We start from the raw sequence: 23,708 nt of genomic DNA on the forward strand, positions 1-23,708 counted from the left end.
CACCAACACACTAGTTTATGAAATACATTGCTGCCCATTAGATTATTATTGTGCAACTTTTATCACTAGTTGCTTAGAGCACCTTACCATCATAAAACCCCGTCCAGCAATAAATAGGACAATAAAGTTAATCAATTTATTTTCTCAACAATTAACCTCATTGCAACTATTAATAAAACAGTCATAATTTAAATATACAAGCCTGGTAATTTCAAAGTTGACTTGGGCTGGAATCCTATAGTCATTGCCTCAAATCACAGGAAATAAATTGGCATGTCATAAGAGAAGGGGTTTAGAAGGGCCTCCATAACGGTTTCTAGGTAACTTAATACAGTGTCCTTCAATGACAGCATTATCTGGTTCTTCCTTCTGTCCTGAAAACAGTTTAAAGCTACAAGATCTGTGGACAGCTTTGGAAGAAGCAGAAGTCACCTATGCTGTCTCTCCAGAGCTCTCCTGCTTCCTCCCACATTATGAAATTGCATCACACGTTTATACTTGTCCCCTCATTTTAATAAATGGATCAGTTAAATAATACTAATTCTAGTATCTATCTTTCAGGGCTCCATGTTTTAAGTTTCTCCTTTGTGAAGCAAACACTTCCATGGCTTAGTTCGCCAAACTGGCTCTGTGATAGCTGACTTTGGTAGGTGTAATACACCATGGTAGCTCCAATCATTTCCCCAACTTCTTTAGACACCTTGATATGCCACTTCTGCCAAGTACATGGATATGAGAAACAGTGGATCAATAACTGCTGAGAGTGAAACTCACTCAGATATATCTATCTGTGGAAGGAACTGCCCCACAAATAAAACTGGCACAATCGTTGATTTGCAAGAAGTGCCTCATGCACAGTGCCATAGGCCTTGAAAAAAATAAAATGGGGACTAAAAAAGAAGCAACAGAAAAGAAGGTGGAAAATTAAAGATTGGCTAAAATGATTATTCATTTATTGTACAGTAAGCAGATGTGTGATCAAAATTAGACAAGGTGATGAGTGTAGTAATGAGTTCCTGCAGAAGTACTGTCCTTAGCTACTATGAGCAGATCAGAAAATAACAAAATGGCCCTCTTAGCTTCCAAGGCCTGTGGAATGTTGAGGCCATAAAGACGAGAGAATGTTGGAAAAATTAATCTCATTGTTTGGAGAGGGAACTTCCAGATTCACAAGGAACACCAACTGCTCCCCACCAAATTCCTGTCTTTGCTGCTACTGCTTGATTAAGAGAGCAAGGGGCAGGGCACTCCTGCCCAATCACAGATATGCTGAAATCCTGAATTTCCTTACTGTTTTCTTCTCAGTTCAGGCTTTGGCACTTTATAGCACAATGAGGAAAACTTAAAGGATGACCGGAGGAATCTCAAATGCAGTGAGGAGCAAACAATGATACAAGGTTCCTGTTCTGGGATGGCTAGCTAAATTCCTGAGTAGGAACACTCCCATTTGTGGCTGGCACTAATACAACATTATGTTACAAGCTACTACTACTACTACTACAATATTCCTTTCTTGAAGCATGGTAAAATCATCATAGTGATCAAATCATACAACCAAAAGGGGGCAAAAACCAAACCCGAAGCACAGTGAAACAAAAAGGTATTAACAACATGCCAAAATACCAATAGAGAGTTGGCCAACTAGGACAGTGGCGGGCGGTCTGTGCTGTGCCAGTTATAACAGTGATTTTTATCTTATTAAGAAGCTAGGCACAACAAAATCAGGTGCATTAGGTTGTAGCTGACTAAGCTCTACTTAGAGGGAGCCCATGTCTACTCTGAGCAGAACTAGATACAACCCAAAATAACTAACTATATGCCAATAGGAAGAGGTTAACATTGTGTAAGGTTCTTTTTCTGGAACCTACACTGGCTGTCAGGGCTCAGATCTATAAGATGCAACATAGTTACTGAAAACGAAAACAAGAACAAGGAGGAGAAGGACATAAAGAGCAACTTGCTTCACCACAGATTACTGTAGCCTTCACATAAACCTCTGGCGTTGAGGGGATTAGACTACCAGTTGCCTTGAACTCCTGAATTGTTCTAACACAGCACACGAAAAAAGCAGCAGCAAACCATGTTCCAGGAACAGGCAGAGAGCGGGAAGTTATTCTATGGCTTTTACAGGAGGTTACCAACCTTTAGGAAGATTTTAGCAAAACCACTATAGGACTGAATGGCAGTCAAAGATTAATCCATCTCTCTGCCCATATAGGGATGTGCTTTGCGTAGCTTAGCTTCAGTCTGCGTTTAAATATAGGTCATCAAATCAAATGTAGTGATTCAGGTCAGTTGTAACTATAAGTCTTAATCATATAACAGCTGCTTGGTTGTTGATGAGAAATGAATTTGTGCTCCCACTCAACTTAAAATAAAACTTACAATAAAATAAAAAATAACCCGTACAACTGGTGGTGTTGTCACTGTCAGAATGAGGGCCCGACATGATCTGCCCCAGAGAATTAAATGTAATTTCTGTGATGAAGATAGTAGCCTCCTATCATATTGGAACCATGATTCAGAGGCCATGAAGGGACTGTGGACACTGACTGTGCCCTATCTGTAGGCAGAATATTTGAGCTACAAAAGATTAAAATCTGGCACCTTCTGTGAGCACTAAAACTCATTAAAAATTCATTTTGAAAAAGTCAATGCACAAATGAAGACCAGCTATTTAAAGCTACTGGTATACTACACAAGATGTCTAACACTAGGAGTAAGTGGAACAAAGCTAAAAGGATTTGTACTACAAAATCCATTTACAACTCAGCATGAATTTTACATTTGAGCCTGTAAAATAAGAATGATGTCCTTAAAACTCATTAAGGGCCTTCAGTGTATGTATGTATGCATTATTATTATTATTTTACTCATCACATGCCGCACATGCTCCCAAAGGGTTAATGCATCTAGATGAGCAGAAATTCATGAGCATAATCCTAAACAAGTAAGTTGAAGTTCTATCAGGTCTATTTCATAGCATCAGGGATTACTGCTAGCATTCTAATCCTACTGAGCCTAAGGGAGGTACATTGTATTGTATTTGAAATCCCAGCCAGGAAAGAACAGAAGGTTAAATGGGTGCCTTGCTCTGTAATCAAATATCAGAGGCACTACTTATCTATTCAATGAACAACTAACGTAGAAAATCAATTAAGAAACAAATAGCTGTTTCTTTTGAATTTTTACCTAACCAAATTATCTGTTTCAACTTTTAAATGATTGCTGAAAACTTTTCTATTCTGTCAGGCTTATGCTAGCAATTTAAGAATGCATCTTTCTGTAACAGTAAGCAAATCATACAAACAAACAAACAAACAAACACATATGTCTGGTTTTATGTACTGTGGTAAAGTACTCCTTTTAAAAAAAAATGAATAGTGGTGTATAAATATTTTTTATAAATAAAGATAAATAAAAATATTAAATATCCTAAAGCTGAAATAAAAGCATGCACTAATACAATACACACAGATGCTAAAACTTGCAAAGCTAGGCTAAAAAGCATCCAAGGTACACAACTTTCATGTTGTTGTAGTATATCTTATTCAGATTGCGCCCCAGGAATCAATGTACATAATTATTAAATCTATTGATGGGTCTACTATGGGTATGACTTCGTTAAATACAATCCATAAGTTTCCTAATTCCACTTTTTTAAAAAAAAACACCACAACCCAAACAAACAAACAAGACTGGATTATTTAGTTACCTCAACAATTTAACATTATTCAATTACAAAAGAATGCCTGGTTTGTTCGTTAGAATTTAGATAACAGACAATGCTGGAGCTTGATTAATATTAAACAAATTTTACGCACATGCATATAGTGTGTGTGTGTGTGTGTGTGTGTGTGTGTAATGAATATCTTCAATTTTTTTATTAGTTGTGAAAAGCATTTTGTTCAGCTGCGCATCATCTTCTGTGTAGTTAGTTAAACTCCCGGGAGTGCTGAAAAAGGCAAAAGCTCCTGCTGGCCTTTGTTCCTAGCAGTGAAAAGTCCCGTTTGGTGGTCCTAAGGTTAACACCCTACCCCACCCCCTCCTTCCTATACCTGTCATTTTTAATAGACTTCACAGTTCATGCACACAGACAAACAGGCCAACCTATCCAGCTAGCATGACCTTTATACAGGAAGAAGATCACATATGGTTCATAATATTGGACCGCTACGGGAAAATGTAGTATTTGAGGAACTAGAAAAGCATAGCAATTATACAGAAAGTACTGCATGTCAGTCATAGATGGTGCCTGTTTGATATAATGCCTATTAAGTATCAAACACTGCTCTGGTATTTATTTATATGCTGAGTGGTATATACATTTTTGGTAAATAAATAAAGTGAATGTTTGCCATTGTTGCCTAGAAGTTTCAAGCAAAATATCTGAGCAGAACTGTGAAAACTATAGTTGGCACATCTGGTCTTACATTTTAATTCTTTCTTCCCACCTTGCTTTTAAATTGTACCTGGAAATTGATAGATGGTCCTTTCTTTGAAAAAGCATTCCCTTCTGAACAGGAGACAAGGGGTCAAACTAGACATTATGTGAGAGTTTTATGACTGGAGCTGCCAATATATTTCTACGTTTGCAAAAAAAAAAGAAAAAAAAAGAAAAGAAAAGAAAAGGAAAAAAACAGATTTATAGACAGAAACCTTATAAACTGACTGGAATGCAATTCTTTCATTTTCAGCTTCTCCAAACACACCAAAATATGCACAACAGTATTTTTGCTTGCTTATTCTTGTAGTTTTATTCTCTCTCTACAATAAAAAGGACATAATGAGGGGTTTTAGGCTAAACTACATACTCCATTGAATGTGTGGTTTGCACTTGCATCTTTTTGAAAAGAAAAAAACGCAGAGAGGGATCAATCCAGATTGGGACAATGGGGTGGGCTGGAGTTTACATTTCCCCCATATACTGTCCCACAAAAATAGCCTCTTGAAACTATTTGGCCTGGGAAATAAGCCCTGTATTGAGTCTCTGTGGCTTCTCTAAAATAAAATGTAAGAAAATGTCCGTGTGAATCATGGATTTAATAACATGTAATTTATAAACACATGCGTGTTTTCCCATACTTCATGCTTTATCTAGCCAGCATTTTAATTTCTCAGTAGAAGAAATGGGCAGACGCGCACACAGGCACACAAACCGTCTCACAGATACATCTTTCATCTTTTAGTCAGGAACCTTGGCATTAAGGTTATTCAAAACTCTAATTCTAGATGTTAAAAGTAGGGTCTATACATTTGCACTGGCTAAATCACTGACAACTGGTGAATGTTGAACTGGTGAAGAAATTACATAGTTCGTTCCCAACTGCAACAAAACCAAGCTATTCTTTATTGTACAAGGTTATTTATTTATTTATTCATTTTAATTTAAAAAAAAATTCTAAACCCCACTGCATCTAAATAAACGCCAGGGAAGGATACAATAATAAAATATAATCATAAGAATGCAACATTGCTCATACAAGCAATAAAACATAGAGGCAAAAAACTACATTAAGCCAGAGGTGGGGAATTGCCAACCATGGTGTAGATCTGGCTCTCATAGGGTCCCCATCTGGCAGAAGGCTCTCCTCCTTCCTGCTAGTTTCTGGAAAGCAAGAGTTTCCATCCACCCAGCACAGAAGATAAACAATCTCACAGCAAACAAGCAGATCATTTTTATTCCTTGTTGGATTCTAGTGTCCAGAAGGAAAATAGCAGTAGGAAAAGATAAGGACTTGCAAGGGCCATGGAGGAGGGGCAAAAAGAAAAAAGGCTGGAGGAACAAGAGGAAAAGGCTTTTATGGGCAAGAAAGAGCGAGTATGATGAACACTGGGCCCCTGAGTGGGATCTGATGGTGAAGTTTCTGAATAGAAGATCTATTCAGTCTGTAGATCTATGAAATTTAAACATAAATTTGGGATGGAGCCTACATCCATGTATGAGTATGTGTGTGTTTGCGAGTTTCTGTGTGTTACTACTGCATGAAAATGGGAATGAACTGATAATAAATAGGAAATTGAGAAAATGGTGTCAAGGAGAGAGAGAGAAGGGGTGGCAGAATAGGGAAGTCCATAGATGAGTATGAATGGAGATTGACTGATTGATTGTGAAATAATTGTTCCATCCATTAATTTCAAAGTGGGATACATAAAAAGTTAAAGCTATAGCCTGGTTTGCTCCTAGCAAGAAGCCAGTGTATGGCTTACCACTGCTACATGAGAGTGTTGGCTCCTGGAGAGAAACTTACACAAACCCAGGCTTTCTAGCACAGTATGACATGAAGCTAAGTCAAGGTCTGGCATAATGTGATGTCTGAACCTGGGATTGTGGTTTTGGTTTCTACCTCCATAACCATGTTTTGTAGCCAAGGTTTGTCCTTTGAGTCATACTTTTAGCTTTGGCCCTACCCAATTTGGCTTTGATCACACCCAATTATGGCTTTTGCTATTTACCCCCACCCTCTACATTCCTCCACTTTCTCTCAATTTTGAAGCTGAAAGGTCCTTGGAGCAAAGGTCCATCTTCTTTTAATTTGTAAGTTGCCTTAAGCATTGATGGTACAATATAAATAACAACATTCATCACATAGATCACATCTTAACTTTCATATTCAGAGGACCAGAGAAGGAAGAAATAGGGGACTTGCTACCGAAATTCCTTAAGGATCCCAAAACATTAAAAATCAGAAATACTTTAAATTACAAAAAAAATACCAAACTCCACAGCAATATCTTTATTAGGACCAATAACAATTTGACAAAATAGTGGCAAGCTTTTGAGTTCTTCATCTTGTGAGCTTTTTTTTATGGACTAACAACGCTACCTTTGTTTTTTTTAATGATGAGGAATTTAATTTGTTATAAAGAAACAATATGAAAGAAATCCCACTCCTTGTCCACAATAATACAACACAAATACTGAACTTTGTATTCAGAACTGGATCAATGCCAAGGATGAACCCACTCCAATTAAAGAATTAGAATTAAGACCCCTGTCTGGTATCTTAGCAGAGATTTAAATGGGTGCTTTGCTGCAATGGAAATTAGAGACATCTAACACTCCGATGGAACATGAGGCAGTTGCATTTTAGCCTTGAAAAGTCCCAAGACGTCAGGCTTCAAAACCATAACGTTTGGAGAACGGAAAAGCTATTATAAGAAAAATGCTGGCAATTTCTGAAATGTATTAGTCATAACTTTTCTCTGCCTTGGCATTAACAGAGCTCAGCTTTGTATGTGCAGGATATGAAAAATAATATCTGTGCAGTTAAAAGAATTACCTGAAAACATTTCTGAAATACTTTCCTTGCTATAATTAGTAGGTTGAGAATATAGGATTGTTTCTTTAGGGCCTGGTGGCAAAACTGACTTGTGATTTTACCGTCTCCTTATGATGAAGCTATCTTAACCCTGAAGCAATGGGAACACAGGAAACTGTCTTATATCAGACCATTGATCCATATAGCTCAGCACAGTTTACTCTGGCAGTGACTCTCAAGGGTTTCAGACTGAATTCTTCCCCAGCTGAATGTGGAGATTCCAGGGACTGAACATGAGACCTTTTGCATGCAACGCCCCTCTTCATTAACTACAGCCCTTCTTGTAGTTTCAATACATAACTGTGCATATTTAGAAATTACTCAACAACATTTGAAAACAAGTGCACACAAAATGACGGAAAACAGCTGACTATTCATACAAAGTTAGTGAAGAGAACTATAATGCTCCATCATAAATGGATCAATCCATGCAGACATGAAGCACATGAGTGTTTCAACTATGTCACAGGAAAACAAATAAACAGAAAGAGGAAGAGGAAGAGGACTTGCCATGTTACTAGTGTGGTGCAACTACCACTGAAAAATTATTTCAGCAGAATAGGTATCCGCGATTCAGCAGTAATCCAGAAAACATTGGTTTGGGGGGATTTTTCATGTTAGTAACTTTTGTAAGGCACAGAAGGTGTCCTGGCAGTGGAATTTTCTGTGTGGTGTTCCCAAATTGTTTAGCTCACATTGCTGATGTAGCATTGATCCTGACCTGCTGGAGCACTGTTTGGTAGCTATCACGCTGCAACAAAAAAGTGATAATTGGGCCAAACAAATGGCTAGATGAGATGAAACAATTGATGACTATGTAGTATATAGCAAAAGCTTCTGAAAGGAGGAAACCCACATCTGCAGACAAATGTGGATTGGGTGGGGCTTGATTATTACAACAACAAAAATAGTGCACAAATTCAAAAGTCACCACAACATGCTACATGCTGTAGAAGAGGGGAACATTCTCTCTCTCTCTCTCTCTTTCTCTCTCTCTGCCCTCGTAAGCACACACACATCTAACTCAAGTTCCTTTGTCCCGCTTCAGAGCTAGCTAGTATCTTCAAAAGTTTAAAGGTTATCAGTCAGAATTCCAAATCAAACAAAATAAATCATTGGACTAGCAAATAAATGTTTGATTTTTGTTAACCACAGTATGTTTTCTGTTTGTTGGTTTCTATCCGCACTATGAACTTTCTGCATAAACTTGCTCTTAATAAAGGGGGGGGGGTGCTTTCTAAACAAATCTTGTAAAACTGTGCCGTTTCGAATCCCATGAAAAACACTGTTGTTAAGACATTGAGGGATGTGTGCTCTGAGGACCATTGCAGGAGCTTTAAGGAAGTTTATTCTGGGATAATGGTATGGTCTTGCTTTCCAAATTACCAAAAGCTCAAAAAAAGTATCCCCTGGTTTTCTGTCATTTTGACCCTTTTTGGTAATCAACTTTTAACCAATAGCATCAGAAATAAGGGGATTGCCTTGGGTGAACATAAAACGCTATCGCTGGACAGTGGAACAACCCAATTTGAACTCTGAAGCTAAAATATATTTGAAGTAAGAAATAATGACTGAAGAACATACAAACACCTCTAAAAATACCCTTTCATCAAAGGGGTACATCATGATTTCTCTAATGAAAAAAGGACACCCAAATTACAGCTTTCCAACTTGTGGACACTTGTACATCTTTTCTTACAGGAGGTCTCTTTAATGCTTTGCTTCCTATGTATCCCACAGAGTGCACCAGAAATCAGCGGAAATACTAAAAATAAACTAAAAGCCAAACTCTGCAATTACAACCTGCATTCTGAAAAGTCATCCAATTAATAGAACATTCTAGAATTTTGAAAACCCTTTGAAACTCTCAAGAAATAATAGTAGTTAAGCCACAAGAATTCTGTGTACTGGCTAATGATCACAGACAAGCGACACCGCTTTAATGAGAAATGCCCTGGACCACATCACTGACTGGCATATACTCACTGTTATTAAGCAAAAGGATGAGTTTCTTTCACTCACGTATCAGAAGAACACCATGTAAGTCTTCCCGTTTGACATTACTGCTGTGTAGTGATCAGTGTGTTGGACTGAGAAACCTGGGTTCAGATCCCCAATTTGGTCACCAAACTCAATGCATGGGACATGTCAGCCTTTTGGGGGGTGGGAATGATTTTTATTTGATTTTACAAATTCATTCACAAAAAATCACAAATAATAAAAATTAAAGAGGATTCTTCCGAATCTCTAGACTTCCCTCGTCCCCTCCGTGGGTTCTTTAGTTAACCTTTTCAGCTGCATACTGTACTATAAATCCTCCTAATTTTTCAGTCCTACATTGTATCCAAAGTCTTTGTAACATTAAAAGAGTTATTTAAGACTGTCAGCCTAACCTATATCATATATTGTTGTGAGAATAAAGAGACAGGATGGGGATAATTTTTTTTTCTGTCTTAAGCCATACAGCTCTGATGGTAATAATAATAGTAGTAGCTACTTGGGCATTAAAAGAGGTAAAATGCCAAGAATGATGAAGGGTTTTTTGTACTCAAAAATGGCTCACCGTTAAGACCACACCAGGTTCTCAAATGTGGCACACCCCTTCTATGGTGCGCCCAAAATGTCTCTGCTTAAAAATTCAAAATACCAGAGAAGAATGGCAGATCAAGTTGATGGATTATGCCAAAATGTCTAAAATGTCTGGCAGAATCAGAAATCAGGAAGACCAACATTTTAATAAGGAACTTTATCATTTATCTTAAAGACCACTGTAAACAGTTAAAATCATTAGTAGGATTGCAATATCACTTGTAGTTTAATGGTGAATTTTGGATACAATGGAGAGATAAAAGGTTTGGATTATTATAAAAGATGCAGGAGGAAATGATTAACAATAAGGGAAGGAGGGAAGTCCAGGAGATTCCTTGGAACCTTGTTTTTATGTTGTATGTTGGAAATGTGACTGTAAAGTTTTAATCTGAAAAACCAAATAAATAAATTTATTTATTTTTCAATAAATAAATGCAGGAGAGACTATTTGCCACCCCCATACAGAACCTGTTTGCACTATGTCAGCCCTTTCCTACATTAAACATGTCCCATAAACATGACCACATTTCATTGGATGCTTGGACTATGTATCTTGCACCGCCTTCTGTTCTGAATATAGGGGAGGTGCAAAGTGTAATGGTGGCTGACAAAGGTGCCTTTTTCTCCTCCTCTCTTTTATTTTTGCTATTGGGGTGGCATCCTAATATCCTAACTTCTGAGGTTGCCAATAGTACTACTCCATTATGTAGTAATGGTGAACTAGTCACAAATTTGAGAAAACAAGTCATTACACTGGACAGTGTCAGGAATGCATTAAGATTAAATAAAAATGTATGGACTTCTAACATCAACATCAAGATTCCTTGCATGTCACAATGCATATAACCATTTTCCTTGAGAAAATTCTGGTATCTTTAGTCTATAAATATTTTAGTGTTAACCTAAGAATCCAAAAATTAATCTGGCAGTTAGTTTAGGCATTTTAAAAAAATCTGATAACGTCCTTCAGAAAAAGCTATTAAGAAACTGTGAACATGTGGGATGAAAACTGAACTGGTGACATGATACAAAGAGTTACAAAACAAATTAGGAATTAATGGTCCATGTACAACATGGAAAAAAAATCAGAATGGGTTGCCCAAATGTTCCATAGTAAGAGAAGTCTTGCTTAATGTATTTATTAATGATCTGAAAAGGCAATGGCCAATGAGGTGTCAAAGATTGTAGATGACATAAAATAAGTTAGGTTAGTTGTAACTACAAAAGGAGCTTTATAGAGCCACAAGAAAACTAAATAAACGGGCAATATGGTGGAAGGTAAAAATTTAAAAAGAAGGATGTTCTTTATGAAATAGCCCCTGAAGAATGTCTGTGCATTATTTTAGGTGGAAAAGGGAAGCTATTTTCTCCACATGTAACAACAATATGTATATTAAAGCAAATGGTTTTCTTGCCTCCCATTTTGCAGCAATCCTAGTATTAGACAAAGGATGCCGGAGTCAAGTTGACCAGTTTTCCCATACAAAAGCACACAGAAACATTGTTTACCTTCCCGCTGCAGCAGTACCTATTTATCTACTTGCACTGGTGGGCTTTTGAAATGGCAGAAGCTGGGACAGAGCAATAGGAGCTCACCCCATTGCACAGATTCGAACCGCCAACCTTCCAATCAGCAAGCCCAAGAAGTACAGTGGCTTTGTGCCGCCCGCTCCCCTGCCCATGCAAAGATGTTATGTGAATAGGACAAGAAAGGGAACTTTATAAAAAAGTAAGCAACATAAATATAAAAAGTCTCAGACACCCTTACATTTCTAAACCTAGAATTGACAAGAAGCAACTGTCTCCCCACACATTTGTATGCAATTTTTTCCTCTCTCATGACATTAAAAGAAAAGAAAAAAGTAGACCACCATGTCACAGATGAGGGGATTGACTGTGTTTTGAAAATTGGCACTTATACCGTACACACACACACACACACACACACAGAGAGAGAGAGAGAGAGAGAGACTGCAGCTTTTCTCTTGCTTTCGTTTCTAAAGCTCAGTTGAAACTAAAGCTGAAAGAGGATGTTATCATTCTATATGCGTACTATGAAAGCACAGAATTCTAGAGGTGAAGGGAATCCCTTACTGTAAAATTACAACTGAACCATTCCTATGATGTTTATCTAATTCAGCTTTGGGTAATTTGTCCACTACTGTGTGCCACATTAGAAATATACCATCAGTTGTGCAAAGAAGAAATTTTTAATATTTTTATACAATATGATATAGTTTCATGAAATATATGTGAAAATACAACAATTCTTAGTTTCATTTTTTAGAGGAAATCAGCAAAATCTAAGAAAATATTCCCCTTTGCATACCTCTTAAAGTGCGGTTGCACACACTGAATACAATATTTCACCTTAGGCTTGGTGAGTAATACATAGTATGGAAGATTTTCCTGTATTTTCTTTATAGTGCCTCTGCAGCAGTGCTGACTACTGAAGTTTTACCATGGGACAGCCTGCATTCACTGTCAACAACAATGAGCTCATTCTTCAGTAACTTTTTTTTATTAAATATGATGAACTCTTTTATCTCTGTTCCTTTACCTCTTCCCATAGTTAAACAGGAACTTTTTAGTCTTAAATTCATTTTTTTAAATAATAATAATGGAGGGACCACTATTAACGTTAATATCAGTTGCAGTAGTTTAGACAAAAATGGTTTGAGGATATGGCCTTAATTTAATTAATTAATTAATTTTAATTAATTAATTAATTTTATAATGAATGATTTTAAAGTGTTGTTTGTGCTGTTTTACTGTTGTTAGCCGCCCTGAGCCCGGCTTCGGCTGGGGAGGGCGGGATATAAATAAAATTTATTATTATTATTATTATTATTATGTCTACTAGGTATACCACAGTTCTTAACTTTTAACGTAGAAAAGGTATTTCACTCAGCTGGTTCTGACATTTAAATCAAAGAGACATGTTGGAATATGTTAGGTATATTATCCATTTAGGGAAGCTGTTCACCCTTTGGTGAGTCTGGATACATTTGAGAAGGCAGTGACTAGTGCCTGGGATTAAGAGGGCAACTACGTAACTGGTCAACATTTCAAGAGCAAGCAAAGCTCTTTCAGTATGAAGCAATACACTGAAGCTGGGTCAAACAGTAGAAGCTATAAATACAGTAGTTTAGTTTTCTCACGTAACACAAGAGAAAATTGATTAGAGGGAGGAACAATACACTCAATTTAAACTGTTTCTTCAATTTGGTTTTTGCTGTTGTTATGATTTGCTCTTGTGGATTTGCTTGACTTTATATCCATTTCCATTTATTTCAACATCCTCTGCTTTGAAAAACTAAAGTTTATAGTAATACCTTTGCTCCCACAAACACTTGCAGTTTCCTCTGGGACCATGTTAGATGAAGACTATATCTGAAGACTATATAGCACATGAGGGTTAACTCCATTTCTCTGGAGACCAAGAGGGTCATTTCCATGACATGCTTGTTTTTGGTACTCCACTAGGAGAGGTTCTGTGAACTTTACTGTTAATATAAACGTGCCCCTGTATTTGGGAAGGGGAGGTCAAACAAACACTATTTCACTATGTGATGTGCCATTCCCAAGAGACAGAAGAAGGAAAAGGAAAACGAAAAGTAACTTACAACCTCCAGTTCTGACATTAAGAAAGAAGACTGCTTATATATTTGCAGTACATTATTTGATTAAGAATAACGTTCGCAATAACTGTGTCATTAACAGTTGATCCAGCAAAGCATCACTGTATGCAATACATGCATAATTCAGTGGAAGTTTACACAAAGCAAGCAAACTTGGGAATGCTATTCCTTTTTATTACAAAGAGGCATCTCCCTGTCCGAAATACATAACCTACAAACTGAACACATAATGAGGAACTTTAAGGTTTCGGACCAAATCCACATTTTCATTTAGCCCATGCAGCTTTACCATGGTTCTAATAATTTGATCACATCTTGCTCTGACCTTTGTCAACTGGGAAAGGATTTATTTCCTCCTTTTTCCTCTGGAAAAGTCCAAGTTATCTTGTTAAGAGATTCTCATGAAAATAGTTCTATGTAGCTATATGTACGTACAATTCAGAAAATGTAGAAATCTGTGTACGATATTTATTGTGAATGTAATAGTGCATATATACTCTGATTTATGTAGATATAGTCAGGATAGCATTCCTGCACATTTTGATAAACACCACTTAGCCTTACAATTTGACATGACAAAGTGTCATAATTTTTACTCAATAGTCCTCTCACATATCAGAAAAGGTATTCCATTTATTCCCATAGAGGGCGAGGATTCCCAGATAAAGCACCTCCCTGGGAAACACAGGAAACATTGTAGGGCACCACGAGATAACAGCTAAAAGGGGCAACAGTCTCCTTATTCTGTAGTTCTGGCAGACGGTCCAAATGGCAAGCCATTCAAATAGAGAGATGGAAACCAGTGGATACTGTGGCTTAGTGCTTTAGTGGCTGTGTGAGGAACATAGAGTGCAAGGGAGAACTAAGCTAAAATATTTTAGGGCAGGGGTGGTACCCACAGAATACATTAAGTAGTAGTCACGTGCAAGTAAAACCACCTATTGTGCCTCAAAAGGATTTGACAATGTGGACCAGGCCAGGACAGTTGACAACTGCACTTTCGCCTCTGAAGGTCTGCATCAGGCCAGCTGACAGTCAACCACATTTCCAAAGGCATCCCTCATCGGGTGGAAGGCTGCCCAGTACCTGATGAGAGCTGTGAAGATGCAGATTGGGCTTGCTGGTTTTCAACCCAGCCTATGATTTACCTCTGAGCATGCCTGAACCATGCTTTTAAAGTTGTCCTCCCTCAGGCAGGAGGCTTCCCCTTGCTGGGCAGCCTCCTACATGATAAGGTAGAGCTATGAAGCTGCTGATTGGCTGGGTGCGAGACATCTGATTCATGTCTTTGAAGGTGAAAGCAGATTCAGTTGGCTGTTTGCCATCCCAGACCACACATTCAAAGTTCAGGGAATGAGATGCAACACAGTGAAGGGCTGGATGCAACTACCAAACCATAGAATCATAGAATCATACCTTTATCTTACCTAGCTTTTAGACCCTAGCTCTAAATGTGATATCAAATACATTTTTTCATTTGCATAAAAACCTGTATTTTGATTCAATTTTTTAGATCATATTTTGAGGGGAAACTGCAGATTTATTTTTAAGGTACTGAAAATAAATATTTTAAAATTGATTGTCATAGCACAGTATATATCCTCGACATGACAGAAAGGCCTGACTAAAAATATATGATGTTTAGACAGAATTATAAAGTGTGGGTTATTTACAAGTTGTTATTCCCACTAAACTAGAAGCAAAAAGGAACCCTTTAAAATTATTACCCCACCATTTGTTCATTAGCACACACATGCATTTATGTAGACATGAAGTATATTTATATTTTAATAGGCTGATACAAAAATGGTTTCTTAACACTTCCCTTATCATTATACATGTTAATATACTAGCATAATTCAAATTACTTGACACACGTAAACAGCCATGGGAATTTAATTTCAGATATTTCAACCCTGAATGAAATGACCACAAATGTTAAACCACTATTAAAAAAATGAAATATTTTTCAGTGACAACTATGTTTAAGAGCAAGAAAATAATAACTTTTATTTATCTCTCCAAACAGCTTTCTTTATCTAAACAAATGACTATAGTAAGATTAAGGAAACCATGTTTTGACTCTCGAATGTACCGAAACATTCCAATTTCTTTTTGCACAATGACTTTTATGCAAATAAGCACAGCACAATCTCACAACCTCTTTTACTATCATATTGGGACAATGACAGTTCAATAATTGGAATGGCACATATCTGGGATATTTGATTTTAAATTGGAAACTTAGGAGAAGACTATTGAAATTGAAATTATGGAACTCTGTTAATTCTACACTGATCAAAGTATCATCATTGCATGCTAAACAAAATATAGCAAACAAATGTAGCTAGTGTTGTAGATGGATTTCTCTCTCCCCCTTCTTTTGTTATTTCATACCTACTCTCCCAAATACAATTTTTAATTTTTAACACTGATGCTTTCATCCATAACAAGAATAATGAGGAAAACACTAGCAATGTTCATTGGGGAAATAGTACTCTTGAAGTTACCTAAATCCCAGTTGTCTCATTCATAAACAAGGAGACACAAGCAATGCATTCAATATCTCTGGCTGATTTAAAATCCAAATATGCAAACAGCATTAGAGAATCCAGACAGACTATTCTGCTTCACTGATGACAGATGCAGAGCAAGACCAGTATAATTAAGCTTTCTACTTTGGACCAGACTTGAGGTGGTAGCTACTTCCCTTCCAAAAGCAGAAGAGTGCTAGCCGCCCAGCTGAAGAGCAGGTGCTATATGGTATTTACATTTCCTGCTGAGGATGCTCGCCAGCAGGCCCAACCAGCTGACCGTGAAAATTCTTGGCCCTAAGTGACCCAAGGACAGGCTATAAATCTATCCTATAAAATATAGTCAATGCTCCATTTGTTCTTCTAGCCTTTCTGAATGCAATCTTATATATTCGTGATAATTTAGTTTCACTGGGCTATTTTAAAGGCTGGTCGCAGTCATTTGTTGACAAAATAAAGGACCGTAGTGAACTTTTTCTTTAAATAAACATATCAGAGTCAGCAACACCCAGGGGAATCTTGCTTTAGAATTCTTATGCAAAAAGTTATTCTGCATTTAACTAAAAAAGTGAACCAAATATATAAAATCAGATTCTAAAATGATGGCAAGGAAATACCAAATTAATGTCACTGAAAAGGGATCCAGTTATAAAAAGATGGACTCCGCCAAGCACTGCTGTTATGCAAATAGTGTTCATTGCAATGGGTCGTCGTCGTCCCCCCCGATCTCTGCATAAGTCTCAATGGAGAGAGTATATCTGCAGTACATGGCATATAGACAGCTAGTTCTCTAGTTTAAAGGTAGCATAGGAAATGAATTTAGCACACCCTAAACTACCACTTTACATATAAGTTGTACTTGATACAATGTACACAAAAGCAGTTTCGAGGATCTTCCTTCAGATACATGTTGTTATTTTGGTCTGTTGCCTGATGTATTTGTGGTACTACGTACACATGTTTTAAAACATACTCAGTGAACACCTTAAGTCACTGCAATTATTTCTGATGCACAGATTGCATATTCTTCTACACCATAGCAAAATTTGTGCGGTAAGTTTGAGAATATGAGAATGTTAAGTTTCCCTACACATTATCCAATAGAGGCATTGACTGAGGTGAGTAGGTGAAGAGAAGGAAATTTTCATTGATTCCCCCTTCCTGTTTCAGCCACTATGTCTTCCCTCCAAATCTGTTCCAGAACAGCACTGACAGTAGCAGAGGGGTTACATGAGGAAGTGGGAATCAGAGAAAATCATACACTCACCCCTTCTCATAGTGGACGCATCCACTGCATCATCTTATTTAATAAGAAAACTACTGCAGTGGATTTTACCCTATATTTCCAAAGGGCATATAGGAACCAAATTCTCTGAGCTGAAGAACTATACTACATTCTGTAATAAAACCACGTTATACTCACAAGTCAAAAAGACGAATACAGTTTTGTATTGGCACAATGGTGTTCATGGCTAAAGTTGGGGGACTCAACTCACCCCATCCCCCCCCCTTATGGTTTCCCTAAATATTCACTATTTATAAATAAACAAACAAATAAAATGCTGCTCAAAAACTATTAAAAAGCTATATATGACATTTGGCTGAAATTTGAAGTTGTCTGCAGGGGATACGTGGACAGAATTCATTCCTGCTTTTGTGCAAGTGGATAATGCCACATGGAAGTCACACAGCTTTGCAGTACATATAAGGCCTTTCACAACTATTTGCATTTTTGTACTATGTGGTCGAGTAAGTGCAGCTCCTTACATTTTAACTGCCAGGAACTACATTTAGTTTACAAACCACAGTTTGGTCACCTCGGCTATAAACACAAAGTGCATACTTACATATACATAAGGAACAGTCTTGATTATTGTTTTAAATGCTGGTGTTCCAATCGTATGCAAATGGGAAGCACGCATTTTCCAAATACAATCCTGACTGAAATACTTTTTAAGGATTCAGAGGAAAACAGTCTGCTTAGCCATGAATATAGCTTTGTTTGAGCAACAGACATAAATATATTCTGTTGTGGAATCCATATGGAAAGATCATCAACACTTTTTGCTTTGGGTCTTCTGCCAAAATACCATATCCCACATGTTTTCTACTATAAAACATAAAAGAAAAGGTGTTGCTCTGGTCAAATAAAAAATAATGTTTACTAGCGTACATCTAATGTTAAAGCTGCCCAAATCCTGCCAAAGACATTAAAACACCATCTGTAAAACAGATTTTCATTAAATTGATCAGTTTAAAACTAAGCAGTTAGGCAGATGATGCTTTTGAGCTAACCTTTAACCTTCTTAAACTGGAAATAGGTCATGCAACTTTCCTGTTGTTTGAGAATGGGAGGTGAAGTGATCTATTCAAATTGAGCTGACAATCATAACATGAATAGTGTATGAATCAATAGTTTGTCAATAAAGCAAAAAGCAAAATATATTTTATACATTTAACCTCACCTAACTGCTGCTGTCAGGTGTCCTTAACATTTTAAATATCTATGTAAGAGGAACAAGCAAATAAATGCTCAATAAAACTTATACTTGCCATTAAACCACAAATAACTGAAGCAGTCCAATTTTATTATTTGTTCTCATAATTACAAAATAATTTTGCTAGCACCCAAATATGTATATCACCCTAAACCTCAATGTATTAAGTGGAAGTAAGCCTCACTGATTGCAATGCAAACCTACTTCCAATTAAGTGTTCCTAGGATTGTAAGTTAATTGTTCTCATAAAGCAGCATTGCTTTGTCACATTAGGCAACTAATTACACAAATTGCTTCATGATTTCAGTGGGCAGGGGCTGCGGTTTTAATACATTAGTAGCTTTCACATCTTACAAGAGGGCTTATACACAAACAACCAATTTTAGTACTGCTGTTGTGATGCATGCAGCATCTTTTTCCAAAGCACTGAAGTTATTAACACTGCAGCTGTTGCAAGAAGTCCAGACATTTTGCCTCAAGAAGGCATTTATGTTGCATTTTCCTCTTATTAAAAGTCACAGTGGATGATAGCCAACCAAGACATACTCAGAATAAACCCATTAAAATTAATGTACTTCAGTACATTGATTTCAATGGGTCTACTCAGAGTATGACTAACCGTGATATCATCCAATATTTTGTGAATGAAAAAAATGGGATTCCCCCAAAGCTTTTCTGCTGTGGCCATTAATGCTCTCTGGACTACAGCATCATGGGTACTAGCTAGATTTCAACCCAGAGATACTTCATATGCATTCAAAACATTCTGAGGAAGCCAAAAAGTACACAGCCATCTGGCTATTTCTCCTTTCCTCCATTTTTCTCTTTGTTCACTGAACTGGCCCAGTAAGCTGAAGAGAAAACTGGAGCCTACTTTTTACAGCAGGCAGAAAAGGAGAGTGAATGGAAGCATGAATGAAGAAATGAGGCAGGAAACACAAAACACAGCATGCTCATTCCACTGACGTGGAATATTTAACAGAATTAGCAAAGCTTTGTAATTGTGATTTGGCAACTCTAGGAATGACTGACTGGTGCCGGCGATACCACATTTCCTAAGCCAGGCCTGTGCCATTTGGTATATTTGTCATTTATTTTTACTGAACCTTAGAGGGTGAACACTTTCCTCCTCCTTAGCAGTTAAGTGTAAGCCAAGCTCCTTTCAACAAAGTGGAATAGCCTCTTCCTCTCACACCCTCTAATGGACTATTCTCCAATTGTGGATCCCTATGTAGCCAAAACAGCACCATCCATGGACAAGAGTGAAGTATTTGCAGTCTTGGGGGAATCCCAAGATTTGCAAAAGTACAAAATAACTTTGAGGGGTGAAACCCCCAACTGGGGGGCGGGTGGCACAGGGACTGCCAATCCCAATGTAGGCTGGCCATGTTCAGTTGGCACAGAATGCTGGCTGACATTTGGAGATAAAACAGAAAATGGGGAGGAAGGAAAGGAGATGAAACAGTGAAATGGGGCATAGCTAGCTGACTGGAACTCTCAACAGGTACAAATCAGACTGCAACTTTTTGTTGCAGCATGGCCCAGCATGTTCTATTTTCTCTGTCTTCTCAAGAGTACTGGTATTGTAATTAAATCTCATGAAAGGGTAGCATAGCAAGAAGATAACCATATTGTGGGATTCTATAGTTTCTTAAAGCTACAAAATGGTCTACTTAGAATTGCTGCAAGAGCATGTCCTTTGCATAGATCACTGTCTTTTCCTGGGCTTCCAAACAGGATAAAGTAAATGGAAACACCTTACTCAACTATTTAAATACTATCTGTGCTGTTGATATACAAATGATAGATACATACAAAAGTGGAGGGGGGTCCTACACTTTACAGAAGGAGAAAAACATTTGCATGAAAAATAAACTCAGCCCCTGCCCCCAGCCTGTACTGTACATTACTGCTTTACACAATTCTGCCTGCCCCCCAACTCAGCTCCAATACTAAAAGTGAGATAGGCTGGAGGAAAACAGCTTAAAGCAGCAGCGTACATAACATCTTACACCAGGTGTTTGTTTTGGAGACTTGTAAAGGGCTGCAAGGTCTATGAAGCTCTGCTTTGGTGGGTAAGTGTCTAGAATGTTTTGATCAATTCATGTTCCATATAGTGATATATTTTTTTCCTGTGCAAAATTCAAATTTAGACTTTTATTCCACCTTAAAGTGGTAGTAGATAACACTTTTAGCAATCTGCCAGCAAGGAGATGAATTTAATCGTGGATGAATCAGGTCAAGCATGTGAAGGTCAGCTTAGGCTAATATCCCAAGGTCTGAAAGGGAAACGCTGAAAGCCAAGTATGGTCAGAAAAGTCTGCCATAAAGTGGGGAGGGCAGTTTGTTCACAACCACAAGCACAATTTGCTCGCCTTGAAAGGTTTTTCCTCAGCTTCCTTGCTCGGGGTTGTTGTCAACCAATTCCTACTTACAGCAGACCCAGTGAAAGCAATGGGCATGACTACCTAGGTATATTGATTTCAATAGGTCTAGTCTGCTTAGCAGTTAATTGTATACAACCCTCTGCCTTTAAATACTAATTCATTCCTTTTAGGTACTAAGAAAGATATGTGAATGCATTTGAGTTTGGTTATCAGTGTCCTGTATGGACAGACTTGCATTTGGGATCCAAACACAGAAGTAGATACATCTACATTCTAAAGCAGATATGGATTTAAATCTGTAGTATTTACATCCCCTTCATTTGCTGTCTGCCATTTGTTTCAACAAAGTGGTTTATACACAACGAACTATAGAACATTCATTAGCTTAATAATTTTTTGCCTATAGAACTGCTGATTTATTTACTTATTTATTTATATGTGTGCAAATTTTATAACGGCATTTTAGAAAATTCATGATTATTCATAATGAAGTTAAAGGCAAGCTCTAGTGTATGTATGTTACACTTACCACGTAGACTTTCTCACTATATTTAAAATACACTGACAAATTGTAACATCCTTGTGGAAAAAAACCTCAAACAAAATAGTGCTTGATATCTGAAAGCCATAAATAAATGTACAACACTTTATACATAAACCAAGTCCAACAGGACAATCCAGTAAACAAAACAAAATAAAATCCAGTAATTGGGGTTTGGAAAAAGTCATGGCATGATCGGTAATAAATGATATTTGCCACTCCTGCACGTAGTATAGTTTTCCCCCAGGCCAGAAAAAAAGTGTATTTGCCATTACGCTAATATTTATCTGCACCACACCCTTTCATGTTAGTAAAAAATGATTATTGACTAATCAAAAGCAAAAGTAGGCAAAGAGATAGCAAGAGTTTGCTTCTGAATATTCATAGTAAAACTGTGGTACAAGTGTGTGTTTTTACTATAAAAATTGAGGTGGCACATTTTGGGTTGGGGTCATTTAAACATCCTGAATGCTAGGAGCCATTTCCTTTCCTATACAAGATATGCAAGTATCACATAAAATGCACAAAAGAATTCATAGTTAACAGTTAGCTAACAAAGGCTATTATAGAATTTAGAAGATAAACCCATTTAGCCATTTGCAACACAAGAAACATAAATTTAAGTTTATATGCCCATTAACTTGGGACTAAACTCCATCTAACTCAATGGGACTTGCACCTGAGTAAACATACAGGACTGTGCTGACAGTGATATATATATAAAGGTTCAAATAAAGGGAGAGCTAAATGAGCTATAAGGTATAACACTTTCCAGGTGCAGCACTTCTAGCTCAGTAGTCTGATTTTTTGTTGCTTTATTAAGAGTATGTTCAATAAGCCTCTAATTTGCACATCACTCAAAAAAACACCGTTCTGCTAACATTTCAAGAGTTAACTGCCGCTTCCTATTTTAAGCCAACTTAAATTGCTGGTTGGTGCTTACCTTGTAAAGTTTCAGGGCTGCCTCGTGTCTGTGATTGGTGGTATGTAAGCGCAATTTATCCACACTGTTGGTGTAGTAGTCACAGGCATTACATTTTAGGTGAACTGGGTTGCCAATGGCAATGCACTTCAGCCTCCACTCGTTAGTTTTGCCTCCTTCTTTAATGTGAGCCACCAGTTGATATTTTTGCATGTGTTTGTCAGTCTTGCAGTGAAGCTGGAAGTTGGCTTTGAGCTGCGTGTTGTAGTTACAGAGCTTGCATTGGTAGATGTCTCCAATTACAGCCCTCCACTCCTCTTCAGGGAGAGAACGTTCACTGCTCACATGCACACTTAGGGCCTCCAGGCTGTCAGAGGTGAATTTGTTGCAAACAGCACACTGGAATAGCTTCAGCGCTGGGTCACTGATATAAGGTGACAGCTCTCCTGCAGTAAGGAGGGACAGGTCATCACCCATTAGCTGACCACTGGCAAGCCGGATTTCAGGTGGCAGCTCATTATTTACTACAGGGGAAAAAATTAAAAGGGAAAGTAGAGACCAGAAAGTATAGAGCACATATACACACATACACACACAAAGGAATCTATAAAATAAAGCCTTGACAAGGGGCTTGCTTTCTCTAGAGCTTAAACTATAAAAAGCTGTAATAGGATTGAATCAGGATCAATTACAATCATCCCTTTCAACTTCTAAATTCCCTCATCAGATAGCTTTAATTACTCCTACTGGGCATGATGTCATCCTGGAATTTTTATTTTCAAAGGCATGAGAGTTGATCAATAAAATAACAAAACAGCTAAGCTTTTGCAACTTAAAAGCCTAGATTAACCCTACTAAACTAATTTTAGTTTCATTATATCCTTTAAAAGCTGCTAATTGTACTTCTCAGATATATATCACACATATGCATATATGAAAAACAGGGCTGCGATGATTCAGAAAGTAACTTCCATTTCATGACTTTCAAATAATATAATACATCCTATTGATACAAAAGCTGTAATTGGACAACAGTTCTTATGTTTTGCCTCCTGTTTTAGGCCACTTTAGACTGTTGCTGAGCGCAGGCATAGTATAAGAAGAGAAGAAGAAGAGTTGGATTTGATATCCCGCCTTTCACTCCCTTTAAGGAGTCTCAAAGCGGCTAACATTCCCCTTTCCCTTCCTCCCCCACAACAAGCACTCTGTGAGGTCAGTGGGGCTGAGAGACTTCAAAGAAGTGTGACTGGCCCAAGGTCACCCAGCAGCTGCAT

The 23,708-nt window shown here is 37.5% G+C and overlaps 1 protein-coding gene across 10 annotated transcripts in view; it reads right to left on the reverse strand.

Moving 5' to 3' along the window:
* Nucleotides 1-23,708, reverse strand: part of ZFHX4 (zinc finger homeobox 4) — a 184,151-nt gene that overhangs the window by 124,663 nt on the left and 35,780 nt on the right. For 7 of the 10 annotated variants that reach the window (XM_083450874.1, XM_083450873.1, XM_083450870.1 and 4 more), the window contains exon 3: nucleotides 22,456-22,958. In XM_083450874.1, the coding sequence (XP_083307000.1) occupies nucleotides 22,456-22,958 (503 nt within the window). The remainder of the gene's footprint in view (nucleotides 1-22,455; nucleotides 22,959-23,708) is intronic. The other 3 variants (XM_083450866.1, XM_083450872.1, XM_083450871.1) reach the window with 1 other exon arrangement.

The sequence above is a fragment of the Podarcis tiliguerta genome (genome assembly GCF_965153285.1).
Source record: "Podarcis tiliguerta genome assembly, chromosome: 7".
In the NCBI taxonomy this organism is placed as follows: domain Eukaryota; kingdom Metazoa; phylum Chordata; class Lepidosauria; order Squamata; family Lacertidae; genus Podarcis; species Podarcis tiliguerta.